The sequence below is a fragment of the Arachis hypogaea genome, chromosome 9 (genome assembly GCF_003086295.3).
Source record: "Arachis hypogaea cultivar Tifrunner chromosome 9, arahy.Tifrunner.gnm2.J5K5, whole genome shotgun sequence".
NCBI classification, from domain to species: Eukaryota; Viridiplantae; Streptophyta; class Magnoliopsida; order Fabales; family Fabaceae; genus Arachis; species Arachis hypogaea.
The window spans coordinates 27,198,946-27,220,275 of NC_092044.1; the positions used below are offsets into that span (position 1 = coordinate 27,198,946).

Sequence of the window (21,330 nt, forward strand, 5' to 3'; positions counted from 1 at the left end):
AAAACAACGCATACAAGTTATTTTTTTATTAATTAAATTATTATAATTAAAATAAAATTTAACATAACAACTTAAAATTATAATTTCAATCTTATCACGTGTATGGGCACGGGTGATTAAACTTGTTATTTGATATAATTCGGTGCCTTGCCGATTATTTATGATGTTGAAACAAATAAGCAGTTTGATTTTCAAAAATTTGCAATTAGACATTACGTAGATTGTTTTATATTTATATGTTAATTAACAATTATAGATTGATAGAATGAATATTTTATGAATGGCACGGACAACAAGCCACTACGCTGTTTACGCTTGTGCATCCTAGACACAAGTTATACTTGTCCAGTTGTTCTCCTTTCCAAACACACCCAGTCTGCTCCCGCTTCCTGCCATTTCTTCAATAGCAAAAACCCTATTTTTCAAGACTTCCAACTTCCAATAGCTTAAGCCTAAAACCCAAAATCTCTTCGATTCTATTTATCTACTCTCCAAGAAACCCTACTCATCAGTTCACTCTTCTCTTGATTGTTCCCAAACGATGTCGTATCGCCCAACCGGAAACTCAAGGACCGATGTCCGCCGGAGCCGCTACAAGGTGGCTGTCGACGCCGAGGAGGGTCGCCGGCGGCGAGAAGACACCATGGTGGAGATCAGGAAGAACCGAAGGGAAGAGAGCTTACAGAAGAAGCGGCGCGAGGGTCTCCAAGCACAGCAGATTCCCGCTTCGGCACAATCCACTGTGCTAGAGAAGAAGGTCAATTCTTACATCTTCCACAATCTGTACTCTCTTTTTTCCTGCTCATAATGATAATCATTTTTCTCCTATTTTATCCCTCGAATATGGGTATCGTTAGTTTACTTAGATGCGTGCTCGGTTGACCTGTTCACTCATGATACTTGAATTGTTGAATTGATCTTCTTATTTCGTTATATTTATGTTTACCGAGTAGACTTCAGTAGTTTTATTAAGAATGTTGATGGCAGTGCGTTGATTGTGTTAATTTGCTTACACTGAAAGTTTATGGTGGTGCAGTTGGAACACCTACCTACGATGGTTGCAGGTGTTTATTCTGATGATAATAGCCTTCAGCTGGAAGCAACTACTCAGTTCCGGAAGTTGCTTTCGATTGGTTAGATGTTTGGTCTTTATAGTTTATACTACTACCTCATTTATTTCTTGTAGTTTTGTTTAGTTCACTTAGATGGGTGCTTTTCTTGTTCCAGAGCGCTGTCCGCCGATTGAGGAGGTTATACAGGCTGGTGTCGTTTCTCGCTTTGTTGAATTTCTTTCGAGGGATGATTTCCCCCAGTTGCAGGTTTGTTGTCTGCCTTGTTTTCTTTAATTAGTCTTTTAACTTGAAAGTATAGGTAGGTAGGTATATGGATGCAGAACACTTGGAACACTTTAAAGTTTGAAAATTACAATTTTCATAGATGGCGTATATAATTAAAAATTTTAAAAAAATTTAAATAAGATGATTCATGTTTTAATTTTCAATATTAAAAATTATTTTAAAATCTGAATAAACTAAAAATTTGCATGTCATTTCTTTTCTTAGGTAATTTTTTCCCCCAAATGTATATGTGAATTATGAAATGTGTTATTAGTGTGTCGTCATGGTCTAATGTGGACCTGTAGAAACAAATGGCCAGTCGTTATGTACATGCTTTCTAGCTTCTACTATATTTCATTGACTATGTTCATTGCATGTTGTTAGTTCGAGGCAGCTTGGGCTTTGACAAATATAGCTTCTGGAACATCTGAAAACACCAAGGTGGTAATTGATCATGGGGCTGTCCCCATTTTTGTAAGGCTCCTTGCTTCACCCAGTGACGACGTCCGTGAACAGGTACCTTTTTTGTGCTGTTGCATCCTTTAAGCGTTGGGGAACATACACGTGCATTGTTTGTGTATGTGTTGTTTTTGTTAAGTTTGTGAAATTAAAAATATGGATCATGATTATGAAATACAGTTGTTCATCTTCCCCTTTGGATTTTGATGAGATACTTGTGGCAGGTATAATGTTGCTATGTATGTGCTCATGCATACAAAGAAAGTGGGAGAGTTCTTAATGCTGAGTGTTATTATTTATTATTAATATGTAGCAGACAATGCGATGCAATGCATTGTGTCTAAATTTATCCATGGTATCTTTTGTTAAAAGTTTTTATTTAACCACTTGTTTTTGGTTTCCAGGCAGTGTGGGCATTAGGAAATGTTGCTGGGGATTCTCCCAGATGCCGTGATCTTGTACTCAGTCATGGTGCTCTGCTTCCTCTGTTGGCGCAATTGAATGAACATGCCAAACTTTCCATGCTTAGGAATGCTACCTGGACACTTTCAAACTTCTGCAGGGGCAAGCCACAGCCTCCTTTTGATCAGGTGAAAAACAGTTTATTTAATGGCTTAATCTTTCTGAATAATCAGTTTTTGAAAATTGATTGTCTGGTCCTTAGGTATGTTTGCAAGTTTTTGTTTCGGAGAGAAATGGAGGTCTTGAAGTGTAAAGCTTAGTCCATTATATACTTTAAACCCTTCTCTTCTTTCTCTTCCCCATTGAAACCAAAAGTAGCATCATATCTTTACTTGCCCTTTTAATTGTTTTAGTACAGTCCTTTATCACAATGAGATCTAGATGTACATGTATGTACCCTATTGATTAGAATGTCCTTGTATTTTCTAGAATACTTTATTACTTTGTTAGAGTTGGTTTTTGGATCTGATGAGCAATGTCCCTCAGCTTTTTCTCCGTTCTCTTAAAAATCAATTTCATGCAATTCTATCATCATGTTTCTAGGATGTGCCAGCATTCTTCTTTGTTAGTGGCTGTAGATTATCTAATATGTAATTTTGTTGCACTTGTATGTTTTGTCTTAGTATCAGCCAAGCAACAGCCAAAGTCATTATTTATTTGGGAGGCTGCCATTTGCTACATCAATGGTTTATCCAGTTTTAGTTTTCAAAACTTCTCAATTCCACTTAACTGAAGTTACTTATGTTTTATTCTTTGCCGTATATTTTGTTCTTTTTTCCCCCTTTAAACAGGTTAAACCTGCACTTCCTGCCCTTGCTAGTCTTATCCATTCAAATGATGAAGAAGTCTTGACCGATGCTTGTTGGGCACTTTCATATCTTTCTGATGGTACAAACGACAAAATTCAAGCTGTAATTGAAGCTGGTGTCTGTCCCCGGCTAGTTGAACTTTTAATGTGAGTACTAAACTTATGTCTCTGCAGTTTTGTTCCAAAAAAAAAAATGCCTGAATGCTTGTGTCCTGACAACCCAATTCCATTTGTTGTCAAGTTCTAACTACTCTTTTCTTTTCTTTTTTTCTTTTTTTTTTATTTTAAATAATCTTGTTCAGGCACCCATCCCCTTCAGTTCTAATTCCTGCTCTTCGTACTGTTGGAAATATTGTCACTGGAGATGATATGCAAACTCAGGTATTAAATTCCAGAACATGTCACGGTTCTGTTGTTGTGATCAGTATCTCGCTATGCCTTTCTGCATTGAGGAATATTGGGACATAGACACAGCATGCCTTTCACAATTGATTGTGATGTCCTTTTCCCTTCCTCTCTTCTTCCACATTACTAATCCTGTAGTATAACATTTCACCCGTTCCCCACTATATAGAAGTCATATTGTTGTTGATGTTGACACTTTAAAATCGACTTTTTTTTTATCCTTTTTTGTTCCTTTCAAATTTGAATTTGAATTTTTAGGTAAAGTATTATCAGTCATCTTATTCATTCATCAGTAGTGTGCTTCTTAGATTATCAATTATTGATTGGTTTGTGTTGCCACTCCTTGCTTTGCTCTTTTTCTCATTCACCCACAGACGTGTCACAGGCATCAAACTGCAACATTATTGCTGAGTTGAATTCCAAATTTTTTTAAAGATTGATTTGGTGATTATATTAAATGTAGTTCAGTACAATGAAAGATAATGGGTTTTGTAATTTTTCTTTCAAACTCCATTGCCGTGTTCAACCTAAACATGTTTCTGACGATAATTGCCTAATTAAACTTGGTGTTACAGTAATTAAATGTTCTTGTCAATACTTTTTCGGGTTTTTTCAAATGCGATTCTTTTCTCCATAGGTTATCATCAACCATCAAGCACTTCCTTGCCTTCTTAATTTGTTGTCTAATACTTATAAAAAAAGCATCAAGAAGGAAGCTTGTTGGACCATATCAAACATCACAGCTGGTAATAAACAGCAGATTCAGGTATAGCATGCTCCCCCCTCTCTTTATTTTGTTTTACTTGCATGTTCTAATAATTAAAGTTCATAAAATCCTCTTCTAATTCTGAGCATTTTGTTGTTGTATTTTTCTATTACAGGCCGTAATTGAGTCTAATATAATTGGTCCTTTGGTCAGCCTGCTTCAAAATGCTGAGTTTGACATCAAGAAAGAGGCGGCTTGGGCTATATCAAATGCTACATCTGGTGGATCTCACGAACAAATCAAGTATGAAGAGTAGCTTTTGATCATAATATCCCCTTGATTTGATAGTGGTGTTATGATACTTTTAGTATCAAGTTATGATTATTTTCCCTGGTTGACAGGTACCTGGTAAGCCAGGGGTGCATCAAGCCCTTGTGTGATCTTCTCATCTGTCCAGATCCTAGAATTGTGACAGTTTGTCTGGAAGGACTTGAAAACATCTTGAAGGTGGGTGAAGCTGATAAAAATATGGGCAATACTGGTGATGTGAATCTGTATGCCCAAATGATTGACGATGCTGAGGGTTTGGAGAAAATTGAGAACCTCCAGAGTCATGATAACACAGAGATCTATGAAAAGGCAGTGAAGATTCTTGAAACATACTGGTTGGAGGAAGATGACGAGACTATGCCTCCAGGGGATGGTTCCCAAGCAGGGTTCAACTTTGGTGGCTCTGATGGTCCTGCTGTGCCACCTGGTGGATTCAACTTTTAATTAGAAGATATTCATGCTTTTTCCTGGGTAACATTATTTCATGCTTCTCCTTATTCTGATTTATCTTTAAATCCTTGAATATTCAGTAGAATTGATTTGGTGATTTGTTTGTGGCATTTGTTTTCTTTAATATTCAAGACATTATTCAGATGTTTGTCAACTGCAGGAGTTTCAGCTGCTTTAAAGTCGTCCAGTTCCACAGGACAACAATTGGGGTCACTAATGCTGTCGATGTGTGCATCCTATAAGGTCCATCCTTGGTAAATAGAGGATTGCTGGACCCAGCTTTGGTTTTCAGTGGCTGGTTTACATATCACATGGTGTCATATGGGTTGTGGCATGATTTTTTTGCCAATTTAGATATCACTCGAGTTCATTCTGAACATCATCATAGAATTGATGTTCAGTCTCGTTGGTTTTCCTTTGTAATATGCTAAATATTATTTCTGTCCTCCATTATAGTTACAAGGAAACATTGAAGTCTTTGTTTTACCACTTCCCTTGTAGCCACTAAGTTCTTTTGACGATTAAGTTTTGATGATTTCCCTGATGTTAAATTAGTAGTTGTCATATTGGCCCTCGTTTCGTTATGTTCCTTGTGTATTTCTAGTTTGGTTTGGGTAGCCGAAAAGTAACGGGCTTCCCCTGTTGTGTATTAGAATTTTATATCTAGTTGATCTCTGGTTTTTTCGTTTTTTGCTTGCATTATTTTAGCCTCTGTTTTAGTCTCCTATTTAACGGTCTCAACAGTGTTTTCTTGATTTATAATTGTATTCTGCCTACACGATACTATTCTTATGAGGCATCTTTTATTGAGTTAAATCTTAATTTGATCCCTGAAATTTGGCCTGATGCTTAGAATGACTTTTACAATTTCGTTGGTTCCAATTAAAACCCCCAAATTTACAATTGTGGCTTTAGCTTACCCCTGCGATCATCTCCATCACCGGAATGCTGATCTTTCGCAATTGTATGACATGGTGGACACTACTTAAATGACGACGCATTGGTTTCGTGTGCAAACCCTTTGGAAACCACGTAGTGTAAGGATTTTCTTGATGTTTGGCAACTTATGATCGTCGTATGAACGATGTGGTTTCTAAAGGGTTTGGACGCGAAACCAATGCGCCGCCGTTTAAGTAGTGTCTACCGTGTCATGCAATTGCATCAAATCAGCATTCTGGTGACGGAAATGATCGCAGGGGCAAGTTGGAGCCACAATTGCAAATTTAAGAGTTCTAATTAGGACCAACGAAATTGTGGATGTCATTTTGAGCATCGGGCTAAATTTCAGGAACCAAATTGAGATTTAACTCTTTTATCTGTTTGAATTTTTATTACTGTCACTCATTGTGAGAGGGATATGGTGGTTCATATTTTATGTATTTAATATTAATAAATGAATTATAACATAATGAATTTAATAGGGGATGATCCAAAGCAAATACACTAGTTATGTTGTCTGGGATGAATACAAAGATAAGGATAGTAGGCAAAATAAGAAAAATTAGATAGATAAGTATTCATACGCAAATACATAAAAAATAATAAAAGAGTGGAAGTTAGAGTGATGCAAACATAAAATGAAGTTATTTAGGCGGTTTACACTGTGGAAAACGAGGGTTGACCAAATGAAAAATAAATCAGTGGTTACTGTCAGGGGTGGCAAGCGGAAAAGTCCGTTCTGCCGAAAGCCTGCTTTTTGGCGGGCTGGTCTCCCCTCCTCCTCGGCTCGCTCTGCGTAATGAAGTAGTCTTAAAAATTTCACTCCATCCTGCCTAACTGCGGGCTGGCAGGCTGGTAAGCCCGCCAAATTTCTTTTTTTTAACTATTAATTATTAAATAGTATATATAATTTTATAATTATTTTAATAAATTTATAATTTTTAAAGGCATAAAAATTATAATTTTTATATTCACAAGCATTAAAGTCTTTGTAATTATAAATATTGTCTCCAAAACAAAATAAACATAATTCAAAATACTCAATTTTCATCTTCATTTTCTTGTAAGTTGGGTTGGGAGAAGTTGAGTTTTGGCAAAAAAGTTACAAAAATACCCCTTGCTAAAAAAATACTAAACCTAGCGGGAAAATTCGCCCCGTTCCGCCAAAGCCTGCTGTTTAAGCAGTGCGGATTAGGTGGGATTTTGCTATTTGGCGGTGATAAAGGTCAAAAGTGGGTTCGGAATTTCACAAAATAGAATTTCTTCGATGCAAGTATAGTCCAAACCTACAATTGACCAACATCAAAGTTTTCCAAAGATGTCACAATCAACACAAAATATTCGAGAGTTTTAAGTACCGGATCGTCTTCCTCAAACTATGCAATTAAGATGTTACGCTCTTGGTTGTGAGGAAAAATGGGGGTTTTCAATTGTGGAACGAAAGATTAAAAAAACTCATAAACAAAAGAACTAACAAACGATCAAAAAAGGAAATTAATGCAATTAAAAAAGAAAGAAGGTCAAAACTTAGTGAAAATGCGGTAAATGCATAAAAGAACCTTGACTTGGGAATGAGAATTAAGGAATCCTATCATCGTCATAACCACAACTATGGCAACTATGATGAGTTAATCTCGCTTCGTCAACTCCTAATATCGAGGAGTAAGTCAAGTAAGCATAATTGACCTTAATCCATAAGTCCTAGCTAACTTACTAATTACTTAGTATAAAGCTAGCGTCAATGGAAACAAGAATCAACTAACAACCTAAGAATTACTACTAAATGTCGGACATTATGACTCTAGTATCCTAGGAACTAATTTCCCAAATCAAGGTGTGAAAATCTACTCAAATTATATAGTTGGTATTTTCACAAATATCTTGTGGGCATAAAAGCTAAACAAAAGAAATTGCAAAAGATAATGAAAGCTATAACCAAACTATTCACAATATCAACAATAGAAACTCAATCAAGCATGTATAAACTATAAAATACCAAATTCATAAATAAAGAATTCAAGAAATCAAAATTGCATATATTAACAAAATAACTTGAACTATAAGACAAGAGCAAAAGTAGTGTAATTAAAGAGAAGATTAAAGAGTACTTACAATGAAGATGAACGAAATCTAAGATCAAAACTGAAACTATAAAATTCTACAATAAAAATTTAGTAAACCCTAAGAGAGAATTTTCTAAACTACACTACTCCTACTCCTAGTATGTTTTTCTATCTAAAAGTGAGCTCCAAAGTGTCCCCCCTTTGATATGAAATGATCCTCCTTGATATAGCACTCCAAATGGCTTCAACAACTCTAAAAATTGGGCCAAGAGAGCCCCAAATTTGCGAGCCACATGGTTCATTAATGTAGACACACGCTGGGACTTATGCGTACGCATAGGATGTTGTGCGTACGTACACTTGAGTGTGTGCTTCTCCTTTATTTTCTTCATAAAATCTCCCATTTTGCATGCTTCCTTCCACTTTTGCCTAGCTATTCTTGCCTAATTGATCTAAACTCACTTAACAAAATATATCATAGCGTCGAATGGAATAAAAGTGGAATTAAAATGATCAATTTAAGCACAAAACACATGTTTTCACATTTAGGTCTAATCTAGAGAGAAATCATAAAAGTATGTTATTTTGGTGATTAAGTGTGAGTTTATGTGATGAAATCCGTCCAATTCAAGTAAAAAATTATCATCAAATATGGACTCATCAGGCGGTCCCAATTTTTTAGTCCGACCTTCTTTTTTGGCGAGTTACACGGCTGGCCCAGTGGGTTTAGACCCGTTTGCCACTCCTAATTACTGATTAGGGAGCGAGGAGATATCCACATTAGTCAGATATAATGGCGTTAATTGATTCATGTAATCAACTTCATTTAGTCGTATGAGATCTTTTTGTTATTTTTGTATAATAAATTTAATAGAAAACTATTAAAGAAAATGTCGGGAAAAATTCAAATGCTTACAACAGTAATCCCTGGAGATAAAAACAAGAGTTCCCCAAAGTTCTAAAAGTTGATAAGGTTTTGTTTTTATTAACAATAAAGATTAAATGTCACTATGTAAGGTTGCTACATAGGCATTTCTTTTTGTCTATTTTTTTTGTATAGTTATCAGAACTGAATCGGTAATCAATCTAATCATATGACTGAGTCACTGGATCACTAGTTCAATCGGTAGGTCACTAATTCATCTGGTTAATCCAGTCATAATTAAAAAAATTAAAATTATATATCCAATATCAATTTTTAAACATAATTAATAATCTAAAACAAAGATAATAAACAAGTCTCTAGTACAAAATACATTCTCAATTTAAATTAACAATGACAAGTAAAAGATAACACAATCGGTAAATTAAGTCCAAGGGATGAGCTCAAAGTCAGCATCAATATCTTCATAAGACAAAATTGGAGCTTGATCAAGATTTTTCTCATTTTAATTTGCATCTATATCTTCCATAACATTGTTATTCGGTCCATCATTATCTTGATCATCTTCCAAATTTAATTGATCTACATTTGTGTATTTTTCACAAATCAGTATCAAGAATAATTCGTAATAGCAACCGACAATTAAAATATTCAAGCAATTGAAAAATTTACCAAGATCATCTAAAGTTGGTTGAATAGACATATTTGTCAAATTATTTCGTAGACATCAACCTTTTCAGGAGTTAAAAATGGTGGTGAATCTTCCAATATCCAATCTGAATGGTCATCAAATGCATCAAGACAAATTGGATCATAGCTTTACTTTCTCATTTGAAATTAGGTAAATAATTATAAAAGATACCTTTATTGTAGCCTCAAGTTATAATGAACGAAAACAAGATCATTAAGCTTTTGATGTTCTAACCGATTCCTCTTCTTTGTGTGGATGTGTTCAAAAATACTCTAATTTCTCTCACAACCCGAAGAACTAAAAGTTTGACTTAAGACACGAATGACTAACTTTTGTAAATTTGGTGCTCTAGTTCCATAAGATTCCCACCATTGGTCTTAAAATCAAAAGAGGCAATCCATTACAATTAGTTGTTTTAAATAAACAAACTAATAAAGAAAGATAAAACCAAATAAAATATTTACCTGGCATCACTGTGCTTCGTTCACGTAGTGCAGATTGTCTTCTAAAATCATCTTCAGCATTCTTATATATTCTTATCTCACTTGTCAACTTAGAATTCAATTCTAGTTCACCATATGCATATTTCTCAATTACATCTAGTAGGCCAGAAGTGGTTTGCTTATATTTTTCAAAATTCATCAGCATTTAATCGAAAAGTAGAATTTAACCAATAGCCAATAGCATGAAGGTTTTTCTGAAGTTGTAAATTCCAATGAGTATCCAAAATCTTCAAGTAAGGCTCCACAATCTTCTTTCTTCGTTGAAACTTCTTCACCATCTCTTCTCTAGCCTTATAAAAAGCTTGATAAAGAAAACCCATTGTAGTCGTATCTTCACTATTCACAATACGAAGCACACGAACAAGTGTCTCAGTAAGCTTAACAATATCCGTACATTAATTCTAAAACTTAGAGTCTAAAACTTGATCCACAAATGTTTTAGCTTTAGCTTCTTTGGAGTAGGCTGAGATTCTCTATTCTTTAGAAGTTACCATATCTCTCAATGCATCTTTTTGTGCTAGAATACTCTGCAAAGCTATGAAATTGGTAGCAAAGCGAGTTGGAGCTGGACGAAGTTTTTCTCGCCCACTAGTAAACTTTCTCATCAGATACAATGGATGACATTGATTATATATGTATTTAGTAATCTTTGAAGCATGTGAAACCGTCTCACTTACTTCATCCAACTTTCCAATATCTTACAACATCAAATTAATACAATGCGCATCACAAGAAAACCAATACAACTTAGGAAATTTAGCTTCCAACAACCTTCCAGTAGCAATATAATTTGTATCATTGTCCGTCATTGTATGAACAACATTTTCAGGACCGACAAATAAGACAACATCCTTAAAAAGCTTAAACAACAAATCAGCAGTCTTGGAGGCATGAGAAACATCAACTGACTTTAGGAAGATAGTTCCTTCAGGACAATAAACCAAGAAGTTAATTAAAGTACGCCTACAACGATTAGTCCATCCATCAGTCATGATAGTACATCCAGTTTGCTTCCAAATTTCACAATAATGTTCAATCATCTTTTTCACATCCTCCACCAACTTGCTCAACAAATACCCAAAAACTCTACCAAAGTTTGGACTTTTATACCCTGCACCCATGCTTGCAATAACATCAATCATTGGTTGTTAATATGCTTAATTAACTGCTGATGAGCGGATAATTTATACGCTTTTTGGCATTGTTTTTAGGTATTTTTAGTAGGATCTAGCTACTTTTAGGGATGTTTTCATTATTTTTTATGCTAAATTCACATTTCTGGACTTTACTATGAGTTTGTGTATTTTTCTGTGATTTCAGGTAATTTCTGGCTGAAATTGAGGGACCTGAGCAAAACTCTGATAAAAGGCTGACAAAGGACTGCTGATGCTGTTGGAATCTGACCTCCCTGCACTCGAAATGAATTTTCTGGAGCTACAGAACTCCAAATGGCGCGCTCTCAACGGCGTTGGAAAGTAGACATCCAGAACTTTCCAGAAATATATAATAGTTCATACTTTATTCAAGATTAGACGACGTAAACTGGTGTTCAACGCCAGTTCCATGCTGCATTCTAGAGTCAAACGCCAGAAACACGTCACAAACCAGAGTTGAACGCCAAAAACACGTTACAACTTGGCGTTCAACTCTAAAAAAAGCCTCTGCATGTGTAAAGCTCAAGCTCATCCCAAGCACACACCAAGTGGGCCCCTAAAGTGGATTTATGCATTAGTTACCTATTTTTGTAAACCCTAGTAGCTAGTCTAGTATAAATAGGACATTTTATTATTGTATTAGACATCCTGGATTGTATTTTTGATCCTGTGATCACGTTTTGGGGGCTGGCCATTCGGCCATGTCTGGACCTTCATCACTTATGTATTTTCAATGATGGAGTCTCTACACGCCATAGATTAAGGGTGTGGAGCTTTGCTGTACCTCAAGTTTTAATGCAATTACTACTATTTTCTATTCAATTCAGCTTATTCTTATTCTAAGATATTTGTTGCACTTCAACATGATGAATGTGATTATCCGTGACACTCATCATCATTCTCACCTATGAATGCGTGACTGACAACCACTTCCGTTCTACCTTAGACCGAACGCATATCTCTTGGATTCCTTAATCAGAATCTTCGTGGTATAAGCTAGAATTGATGGCGGCATTCATGAGTATCCGGAAAGTCTAAACCTTGTCTGTGGTATTTCGAGTAGAATTCAGGGATTGAATGACTGTGACGAGCTTCAAACTCGCGATTGTTGGGCATGATGGCAAACGCAAAAGAATCAATGGATTCTATTCCGACATGATCGAGAACTGACAGATGATTAGCCGTGCTGTGACAGAGCATTTGGACCATTTTCACTTAGAGGATGAGATGTAGCCATTGACAACAGTGATGCCCTACATACAGCTTGCCATGGAAAGGAGTAAGAAGGATTGAAGGAAGGCAGTAGGAAAGCAGAGATCCAATAGGGACAAAGCATCTCCATACACTTATCTGAAATTCTCACCAATGAATTACATAAGTATTTCTATCTTTATTTTCTGTTTATTTATTGTTATTATTCAAAAACTCCATAATCATTTATTATCCGTCTAACTGAGATTTACAAGATGACCATAGTTTGCTTCATACCAACAATCTTCGGGGATCTACCCTTACTCCGTAAGGTTTATTACTTGGACGACCCAGTGCACTTGCTGGTTAGTTGTGCGAAGTTGTGAAGTTATGTTTGGACCATGGTATCATGCACCAAGTTTTTTGGTGCCATTACCAGGGAGAGAACGGACATGAATGCCATTATCAGAAATCACAATTTTGCCTATCAACTGCATTAAAAGGCACAGAAGCATTGATGAGCGGATAATTCATACGCTTTTTGGCATTGATTTTAGGTAGTTTTTAGTATGATCTAGTTACTTTTAAGGATGTTTTCATTAGTTTTTATGCTAAATTCACATTTCTGGACTTTACTATGAGTTTGTGTGTTTTTCTGTGATTTCAGGTATTTTCTGGCTGAAATTGAGGGACCTGAGCAAAACTCTGATAGGAGGCTGACAAAGGACTGCTGATGCTGTTGGAATCTGACCTCCCTGCACTCAAAATGGATTTTCTGGATCTACAGAACTCCAAATGGCGCGTTCTCAATGACGTTGGAAAGTAGACATCTAGAGCTTTCCAGCAATATATAATAGTTTATACTTTATTCGTAATTAGATGACATAAACTGGCGCTCAACGCTAGTTCCATGCTGCATTCTGGAGTCAAACGCCAGAAACACGTTACAACTTGGCGTTCAACTCCAAGAGAAGCCTTAGCTCGTGGATAGATCAAGCTCAGCCCAAGCACACACCAAGTGGGCCCCGGAGGTGAATTTATGCATCAATTACTTACTTCTGTAAACCCTAGTAACTAGTTTAGTATAAATAGAACTTTTTACTAGTTTATTAGATGTCTAGGACTATCTAGTTCTTTTGACCATTCGGTCTTTCATGGGGGCTGGCCACTCGGCCATGCCTAAACCTCTATCACTTATGTATTTTCAACGGTGGAGTTTCTACACACTATAGATTAAGGGTGTGGAGCTCTGCTGTACCTCTTGTTTTAATGCAATTACTACTATTTTCTATTCAATTTGACTTATTCTTATTCTAAGATATTCGTTGCACTTCAACATGATGAATGTGATGATCCGTGACACTCATCATCATTCTCACCTATGAACGCGTGACTGACAACCACTTTTGTTCTACCTTAGACCGGGCGCATATCTCTTGGATTCCTTAATCAGAATATTCGTGGTATAAGCTAGAATTAATGGCGGCATTCATGGAAATCCGGAAAGTCTAACCTTGTCTGTGGTATTCCGAGTAGGATTCCGAAATTTAATGACTGTGACAAGCTTCAAACTCGCGATTGCTGGGCGTTAGTGACAGACGCAAAAGAATCAAGGGATTCTATTCCAACATGATCGAGAACCGACAGATGATTAGCCGTGCTGTAACAGAGCATTTGGACCATTTTCACTGAGAGGATGGGATGTAGCCATTGACAACGGTGATGCCCTACATACAGCTTACCATAGAAAGGAGTGAAAATGATTGGATAAAAGCAGTAGGAAAGCAGACATTCAGAAGGCACAAGCATCTCCATGCACTTGTCTAAAATTCCCACCATTAATTTACATAAGTGTCTCTATCCTATTTTATTCCTTCGCGTATACTATAATTTCTTAACACAGTTGAATCCGCCTGACTGGGATTTACAAGATGACCATAGCTTGCTTCATACCAACAATCTCGGTGGGATCGACCTTTACTCACGTAAGGTATTACTTGGACGACCCAGTACACTTGCTGGTTAGTTGTGCGGAGTTATGACAAAGTGTGATTTATGTTTGAGAGCACCGAGTCTTTGGAACCATTGTTGATGATCACAATTTTGTCCACCAAGTTTTTGGCGCTGTTGCCAGGATTGAGTTTGGACAACTAACGGTTCATCTTGTTGCTCAGATTAGGTAATTTTCTTTTTGTTTTGTTTTCAAAAATTTTTCAAAAAAAATTTATTCCTTTTTTTTTCTTCGAAAAAAATTAATAAAAATACAAAAAAATCATAAAATCATAAAACCAAAAATATTTTGTGTTTCTTGTTTGAGTCTTGAGTCAATTTTTAAGTTTGGTATCAATTGCATGCTTTAAAAATATCTCTTGCATTTTTTGAAAATTCATGTATTCATAGTGTTCTTCATGATCTTCAAGTTGTTCTTGGTAAGTCTTCTTGTTTGATCTTGATGTTTTCTTGTTTTGTGTCTTTTATTGTTTTTCATATGCATTTTTGTATTCATAGTGTCCATGCATTAAAGATTTCTAAGTTTGGTGTCTTACATGTTTTCTTTGCATCAATAATTTTTCAAAAATATGTTCTTGATGTTCATCATGATCTTCAAAGTGTTCTTGGTGTTCATCTTGACATTCATAGAGTTCTTGCATGCATCTTGTGTTTTGATCCAAAATTTTTTGTTTTGGGTCATTTTTATGTTTTTCTCTCTCATAATTAAAAATTCAAAAAAATATCTTTTCCTTATTTCTCTCCTAATTTTTGAAAATTTGAGTTGACTTAATCAAAAATTTTTAAAATTAGTTGTTTCTTACAAGTCAAGTCAAATTTTCAATTTTAAAAAATCTTATCTTTTCAAAATCTTTTTCAAAAATCATATCTTTTTCATTTTTTTTTACAATTTTTCGAAATTTTCTTTTTAAAAAAATGTTTTTCAAAAATGTTTTTCTTAATTTTATCTTTATTTTCGAAAATTATGCTAACAATTAATGTGATTGGTTCAAAAATTTGAAGTTGTTACTTTCTTGTTAAAAAAGGTTCAATCTTTAAATTCTAGAATCATATCTTTTAGTTTCTTGTTAGTTAAGTAATTAATTTTAATTTTAAAAATTAAATCTATCTTATCTTATCTTTTATATCATATCTTTTTCAAAATTTTATCTTTTTCAAAAATTTGATTTCAAAATATCTTATCTAATTTCTTATCTTCTTATCTTTTCAAATTTGATTTTAATATCTTTTTCAACTAACTAATTAACATTTTGTTTGTTTCTTATCTTTTTCAAAACCACCTAACTACTTTTTCGTCTCTAATTTTTGAAAATATCTCATCCCTTTTTCAAAATTCTTTTTTAAATTAACTAATTGTTTTAAATTTTAATTTTAATTCTATCTCATCTTTAATTTTCGAAAATCATTAACTCCTTTTCAAAATTAATTTTTGAATTCTCTCCCTCTTCTCTTCTTCTATTTATTTATTTATTTACTAACACTTCTCTTCACCTCTCTTCATCTCAAATCACTATCCCTATCCTCACCCTTGTGTTTGGATTCTCCACTCTTCTTCACTCTTATTCCCTTTCTTCTTCTACTAATAATAAGGATCCTCTTTATTGTGACATAGAGGATTTCTCTTCCTTTTCTTTTTCTCTTCTCTTTCATATGAGCAGGAACAAGGAAAAAGGCACTCTTGTTGAAGCTGATCCTGAACCTGAAAGAAATCTGAAGAGGAAACTAAGAGAAGCTAAATTACAACAATCCAAAGGCAACCTTTCTGAAATTTTTGAACAAGAGAAGGAGATGGCAGCCGAACCCAACAACAATAATGCAAGGAGGATGCTTGGAGATTTCACTAAACCAATGTCCAAATTTGATGGAAGAAGCATCTCAATTCCTGCCATTAGAGCAAACAATTTTGAGTTGAAACCTCAAATAGTTGCTCTAATGCAACAGAACTGCAAGTTTCATGGACTTCCATCTGAAGATCCTTACCAGTTATTAACTGAGTTCTTGCAGATTTGTGAGACTGTTAAGATGAATGGAGTAGATCCTGAAGTCTACAGGCTCATGCTTTTCCCTTTTTCTGTAAGAGACAGAGCTAGAACATGGTTGGACTCACAACCTAAAGATAGCTTGGACTCCTGGGATAAGCTGGTCACGGCATTCTTGGATAAATTCTTTCCTCCTCAAAAGTTGAGCAAGCTTAGAGTGGATGTTTAGACCTTCAAGCAGAAAGATGGTGGATCCCTCTATGAAGCTTGGGAAAGATACAAGCAGATGACCAAAAAGTGTCCTTCTGACATGTTTTCAGAGTGGACCATATTAGATATATTCTATTATGGTCTATCTGAGTTTTCCAAGATGTCATTGGACTACTCTACAGGTGGATCCATTCACCTAAAGAAAACGCCTACAGAAGCTCAGGAACTTATTGACATGGTTGCAAATAACCAAATCATGTACACTTCTGAGAGGAATTCCGTGAATAATGGGACGCCTCAGAGGAAGGGAGTTCTTGAAATTGATGCTCTGAATGCCATATTGGCTCAGAACAAAGTGTTGACTCAGCAAGTCAACATGATTTCTCAAAGTCTGGATGGATGGCAAAATGCATCCAACAGTACTAAAGAGGCATCTTCTGAAGAAGAAGCTTATGATCCTGAAAACCCTGCAATGGCAGAGGTAAATTACATGGGTGAACCTTATGGAAACACCTATAATTCATCATGGAGAAATCATCCAAATTTCTCATGGAAAGATCAACAAAAGCCTCAACAAGGCTTTAATAATGGTGGAAGAAATAGGCTCACAATATCAAGCCTTATCCATCATCTTCTCAGCAACAGACAGAGAATTATGAACATAATACCTGTAACTTAGCAAACCTAGTCTCTGATCTGTCCAAGGCCACTTTAAGTTTCATGAATGAAACAAGGTCTTCCATCAGAAATCTGGAGGCACAAGTGGGCCAGCTGAGTAAGAAAATCACTGAAACTCCTCCTAGTACTCTCCCAAGAAATACAAAAGAGAATCCAAAGAGAGAGTGCAAGGCCATTGATATAGTCAATATGGCCGAATGCAAGGAGGAAGGGGAGGACGTGAGTCCCAATGAGGAAGACCTCATGGGACGTCTCCCAACCAAGAAGGAGTTCCCTATTGAAGACCTAAAGGAATCTGAGGCTCATATAGAGACCATAGAGATTCCATTAAATCTCCTTCTGCCATTCATGAGCTCTGAAGATTACTCTTCCTCTGAAGAGGATGAAGATGTAACTAGAGAGCAAGTTGCTTAATATCTAGGAGCCATCATGAAGCTGAATGCCAAGTTATTTGGTAATGAGACTTGGGAAGGTTAACCTCCCTTGCTCATTAGTGAACTTGATACATGGGTTCAGCAAACCTTACCTCAAAAGAGACAAGATCCTGGCAAATTCTTGATACCCTGTACCATAGGCACCATGACCTTTGAGAAAGCTCTGTGTGACTTAGGGTCAGGCATAAATCTTATGCCACTCTCTGTAATGGAGAAGCTGGGGATCATTGAGGTACAGCCTGCCTTATTCTCATTACAATTGGCAGACAAGTCAGTAAGACAAGCTTATGGATTAGTAGAGGATGTGTTAGTAAAGGTTGAAGGCCTTTACATCCCTGCTGATTTCATAATCTTAGACACTAGGAAGAAGGAGGATGAATGCATCATCCATGGAAGACCTTTCCTAGCCACAGCAGAAGCTGTGATAGATGTTAACAGAGGAAAAGTAGTCCTTCAATTGAATGGGGACTACCTTGTGTTTAAGGCACAGGGCTATCCTTCTGTAACAAGGGATAGTAAGCATGCAGAGCTTCTCTTAGTACAGAGTCAAACAGAGCCCCCACAATCAAATTCTAAGTTTGGTGTTGGGAGGCCACAACCAAACTCTAAGTTTGGTGTTGAACCCCCATATCCAAACTCTAAGTTTGGTGTTGGGAGTCCACAACATTGACCTGATCACCTTTGTGGCTCCAAGAGAGCCCACTGTCAAGCTAGTGAGATTAAAAGAGCGCTTGTTGGGAGGCAACCCAATTTTTATTTATCTAATTTTATTTTATTTTCATTGTTCTTTTATGTTTTATTAGGTTTATGATCATGTGGAGTCACGAAAAAATAATATTAAAATTAAAAACAGAATCAAAAATAGCAGAAGAAAAATCACACCTTAGATGAAGGACTTACTGGCGTTTAAACGCCAGTAAGGAGCATCTGGCTGGCGTTCAACACCAGAACAGAGTATGGATCTGGCGTTGAACACCAGAAACAAGCAACACCTTGGCGTTCAAACGCCAGGAATGCACCCTGAGGAGAGCTGGCGCTGAACGCCAATAACAAGCATAGAACTGGTGTTCAACGCCAGAAACATGCTGCAACTGGGCGTTGAACGCCCAGAACATGCATCACTTCGGCGTTTAAATGCCAGAATTGCATACAAAGGCATTCTACATGCCTAATTGGTGCAGGGATGTAAATATTTGACACCTCAGGATCTGTGGACCCCACAGGATCCCCACCTACCATATTCTCACCCTACCTCCTAATAATCCTATAACACACTTTCCCAAAAAACCCTTCACCAATCACCTCAATCTCTTTTCCCAATTACCCCCTTCACCACTCACATCCATCCACTCTTCCCCATAAACCCCACCTACCTTCAAATTTCAAAATTTCTTTCCCACCCAAACCCACCCTAAATGGCCGAACCTACTCCCTCTCCCCTCACTATATAAACTCCTCCATTCTTCTTCATTTTCACACAACACAAACCTCTCTTCTCCTTCTTGGCCGAATACATCTCTCCTCCCTCCTCTATATTTTCTTCTTCTTCTTCTCTTCTTTCATCTCTTGCTCGAGGGCGAGCAATATTCTAAGTTTGGTGTGGTAAAAGCATAGTTTTTTGTTTTTCCATAACCATTGATGGCACCTAAGACCAGAGAAACCTCTAGAAAAGGGAAAGGGAAGAAAAAAGCTTCCACCTCCGAGTCATGGGAGATGGAAAGATTCATCTCCAAAGCCCATCAAGACCACTTCTATGATGTTGTGGCCAAGAAGAAGGTGATCCCCGAGGTCCCTTTCAAGCTCAAGAAAAATGAGTATCCGGAGATCCAACATGAGATCCAAAGAAGCGGTTGGGAGGTTCTAACCAACCCCATCCAACAAGTCGGAATCTCAATGGTTCAAGAGTTCTATGCCAATGCATAGATCACTAGGAACCATGATCAAAGTAAGAACCCGAACCCAAAGAATTATCATACAATGGTTTGGGGGAAATACTTAGATTTTAGTCCGAAAAATGTGAGGTTGGCGTTCAACTTGTCCATGATGCAAGGAGATGCACGCCCCTACACTAGAAGGGTGAACTTTAATCAAAGGTTAGACCAAGTCCTTATGGACATATGTGTGGAAGGAGCTCAATGGAAAAGAGACTCCAAAGGCAAGCCGGTTCAACTAAGAAGACTGGACCTCAAGCGTGTGGCTAAAGGATGGTTGGAATTCATCCAACGCTCCATCATTCCTACTAGCAACCGATCTGAAGTTACTGTGGATCGGGCCATCATGATCCATAGCATCATGATTGGAGAGGAAGTAGAAGTTCATTAAGTCATCTCCCATGAATTCTACAAAATAGCCGATAAGTCCTCTACTTTGGCAAGGCTAGCTTTTTCTCATCTTATTTGCCATCTATGTTACTCAGCTGGAGTTATCATAGAAGGAGACATACTCATTGAGGAGGACAAGCCCATCACTAAGAAAAGGATGGAGCAAACAAGAGAGCCCACTCATGGAACCCAAGAGACGCATGAGGAAGCTCATCACCAAAAAATCCCGGAGATGCCTCAAGGGATGCACTTTCCTCCTAACAACTATTGGGAACAACTCAACACTTCCTTAGAAGATTTGAGTTACAATGTGGATCAATTAAGGGTGGAACATCAGGAGCACTCCATCATTCTCCATGAAATTAGAGAAGATCAAAGAGCAATGAGGGAGGAGCAACAAAGGCAAGGAAGGGACATAGAATAGCTTAAGGACATCATTGGTCCTTCAAGAAGAAGACGCCACTAAGGTGGATTCATTCCTTGTTCTTATTTTTTCTGTTTTTCGTTTTTATCTATGTTTTGTGTCTCTACTTCATGATCATTAGTATGTAGTAACTATGTCTTAAAGCTATGAATAAATTCCATAAATCCTTCACCTCTCTTAAATGAAAAATGTTTTTAATTCAAAAGAACAAGAAGTACATAAATTTCAAAAATTGTCCTTGAATTTAGTTTAATTATATTGATGTGGTGACAATACTTTTTGTCTTCTGAATGAATGCTTGAACAGTGCATAATTTTGATCTTGTTGTTTATGAATGTTAAAATTGTTGGCTCTTGAAAGAATGATGAACAAAGAGAAATGCTATTGATGATCTGAAAAATCATAAAATTGATTATTGAAGCAAGAAAAAGCAGTAAATAGCAAAAGCTTGCGAAAAAAAATTTTAGAAAAAAAAAGAAAAAGCAAGCAGAAAAAGCTAATAGCCCTTAAAACCAAAAAGCAAGGGTAAAAAGGATCCAAGGCTTTGAGCATCAATGGATAGGAGGGCCCAAGAAAATAAAATCCAGACCTAAGCGGCTAAATCAAGCTGTCCCTAACCATGTACTTGTGGCATGCAGGTCCAAGTGAAAAGCTTGAGACTGAGTGGTTAAAGTCGTGATCAAAGCAAAAAGAGTGTGCTTAAGAGCTCTGGACACCTCTAACTGGGGACTTTAGCAAAGCTGAGTTACAATCTGAAAAAGGTTCACCCAGTCATGTGTCTGTGTTATTTATGTATCCGGTGCTAATACTGGAAAATAAAATGCTTAGGGCCACGGCCAAGACTCATAAAAGTAGCTGTGTTCAAGAATCAACAAACTTAAATAGGAGAATCA

At 36.5% G+C, this 21,330-nt stretch overlaps 1 protein-coding gene and 1 non-coding gene across 2 annotated transcripts; one reads left to right on the forward strand and one right to left on the reverse strand.

Annotated features, from left to right (window-relative positions):
• The first annotated feature begins 236 nt into the window (after nucleotides 1-236).
• LOC112710755 (importin subunit alpha-2) lies at nucleotides 237-5,646 on the forward strand. Its single transcript, XM_025763156.3, has 11 exons — nucleotides 237-757; nucleotides 1,037-1,133; nucleotides 1,228-1,319; nucleotides 1,722-1,853; nucleotides 2,201-2,386; nucleotides 3,050-3,213; nucleotides 3,369-3,447; nucleotides 4,109-4,237; nucleotides 4,353-4,480; nucleotides 4,579-4,978; nucleotides 5,118-5,646. Exons 1-10 carry the CDS (start codon nucleotides 542-544, stop codon nucleotides 4,949-4,951), a joined length of 1,596 nt encoding a protein of 531 aa, XP_025618941.1. The 5' UTR covers nucleotides 237-541; the 3' UTR covers nucleotides 4,952-4,978; nucleotides 5,118-5,646.
• A 10,932-nt stretch (nucleotides 5,647-16,578) lies between these two features.
• On the reverse strand, nucleotides 16,579-16,682 carry LOC112713148 (small nucleolar RNA R71). Its single transcript, XR_003158123.1, has one exon. It is a non-coding gene; the product is annotated as a small nucleolar RNA R71 (small nucleolar RNA).
• Nucleotides 16,683-21,330: the final 4,648 nt, after the last annotated feature.

Bases quoted from the DNA above. Each gene is read 5' to 3' on its own strand.
- LOC112710755 (XM_025763156.3), top strand. From the start codon at position 542: ATGTCGTATCGCCCAACCGGAAACTCAAGGACCGATGTCCGCCGGAGC. The intron at 758-1,036 runs GTCAATTCTTAC...ATGGTGGTGCAG, and splicing joins CCACTGTGCTAGAGAAGAAG to TTGGAACACCTACCTACGAT. The intron at 4,481-4,578 runs GTATGAAGAGTA...CCTGGTTGACAG, and splicing joins GGATCTCACGAACAAATCAA to GTACCTGGTAAGCCAGGGGT.